The 332-nt window shown below is 60.5% G+C and overlaps 1 protein-coding gene across 1 annotated transcript in view; it reads left to right on the forward strand.

Moving 5' to 3' along the window:
* Window positions 1-33: 33 nt before the first annotated feature.
* The window catches only part of ETH_00037295 (Malonyl-CoA:acyl carrier protein transacylase), a gene marked incomplete at both ends in the record, with an annotated part of 1,365 nt that continues 1,066 nt past the window's right edge, over window positions 34-332 (forward strand). The window contains one exon of the mRNA XM_013374544.1: window positions 34-225. Coding sequence (XP_013229998.1) covers window positions 34-225 — 192 coding nt within the window. The remainder of the gene's footprint in view (window positions 226-332) is intronic.

Consider the following 332-nt stretch of genomic DNA (forward strand, 5'->3'; position numbering starts at 1 on the left):
GCTGCTGCTGCTGCTGCTGCTGCTGCTGCAGGAATGGGGGTGGAGTGCGCGCGTCGAGACGCAGCAGCACGTTTGCTGTTCGAAGAAGCTTCTTCAATTTTGAATTTCGATTTATTTAATTTGCTGCTGAAGGGCCCTCAAGAAAAACTCAACGAGACCCAAATTGCGCAGCCCGCGCTGCTCACGGCCTCCGTGGCCCTCTTCACCAGCTGGAAACGCGCACACGTCAAACCCTAAACCCTAAACCCTAAACCCTAAACCCTAAACCCTAGGCGGGGTGGGGGGTGGCGGGGCGGGGCGCTGCGGGGGTGGGGGGCGGGGGCTGGGTCGGG

The sequence above is a fragment of the Eimeria tenella genome, genomic scaffold, assembly GCF_000499545.2.
Source record: "Eimeria tenella Houghton genomic scaffold, Eth_scaff2112, whole genome shotgun sequence".
Taxonomy (NCBI): domain Eukaryota; phylum Apicomplexa; class Conoidasida; order Eucoccidiorida; family Eimeriidae; genus Eimeria; species Eimeria tenella.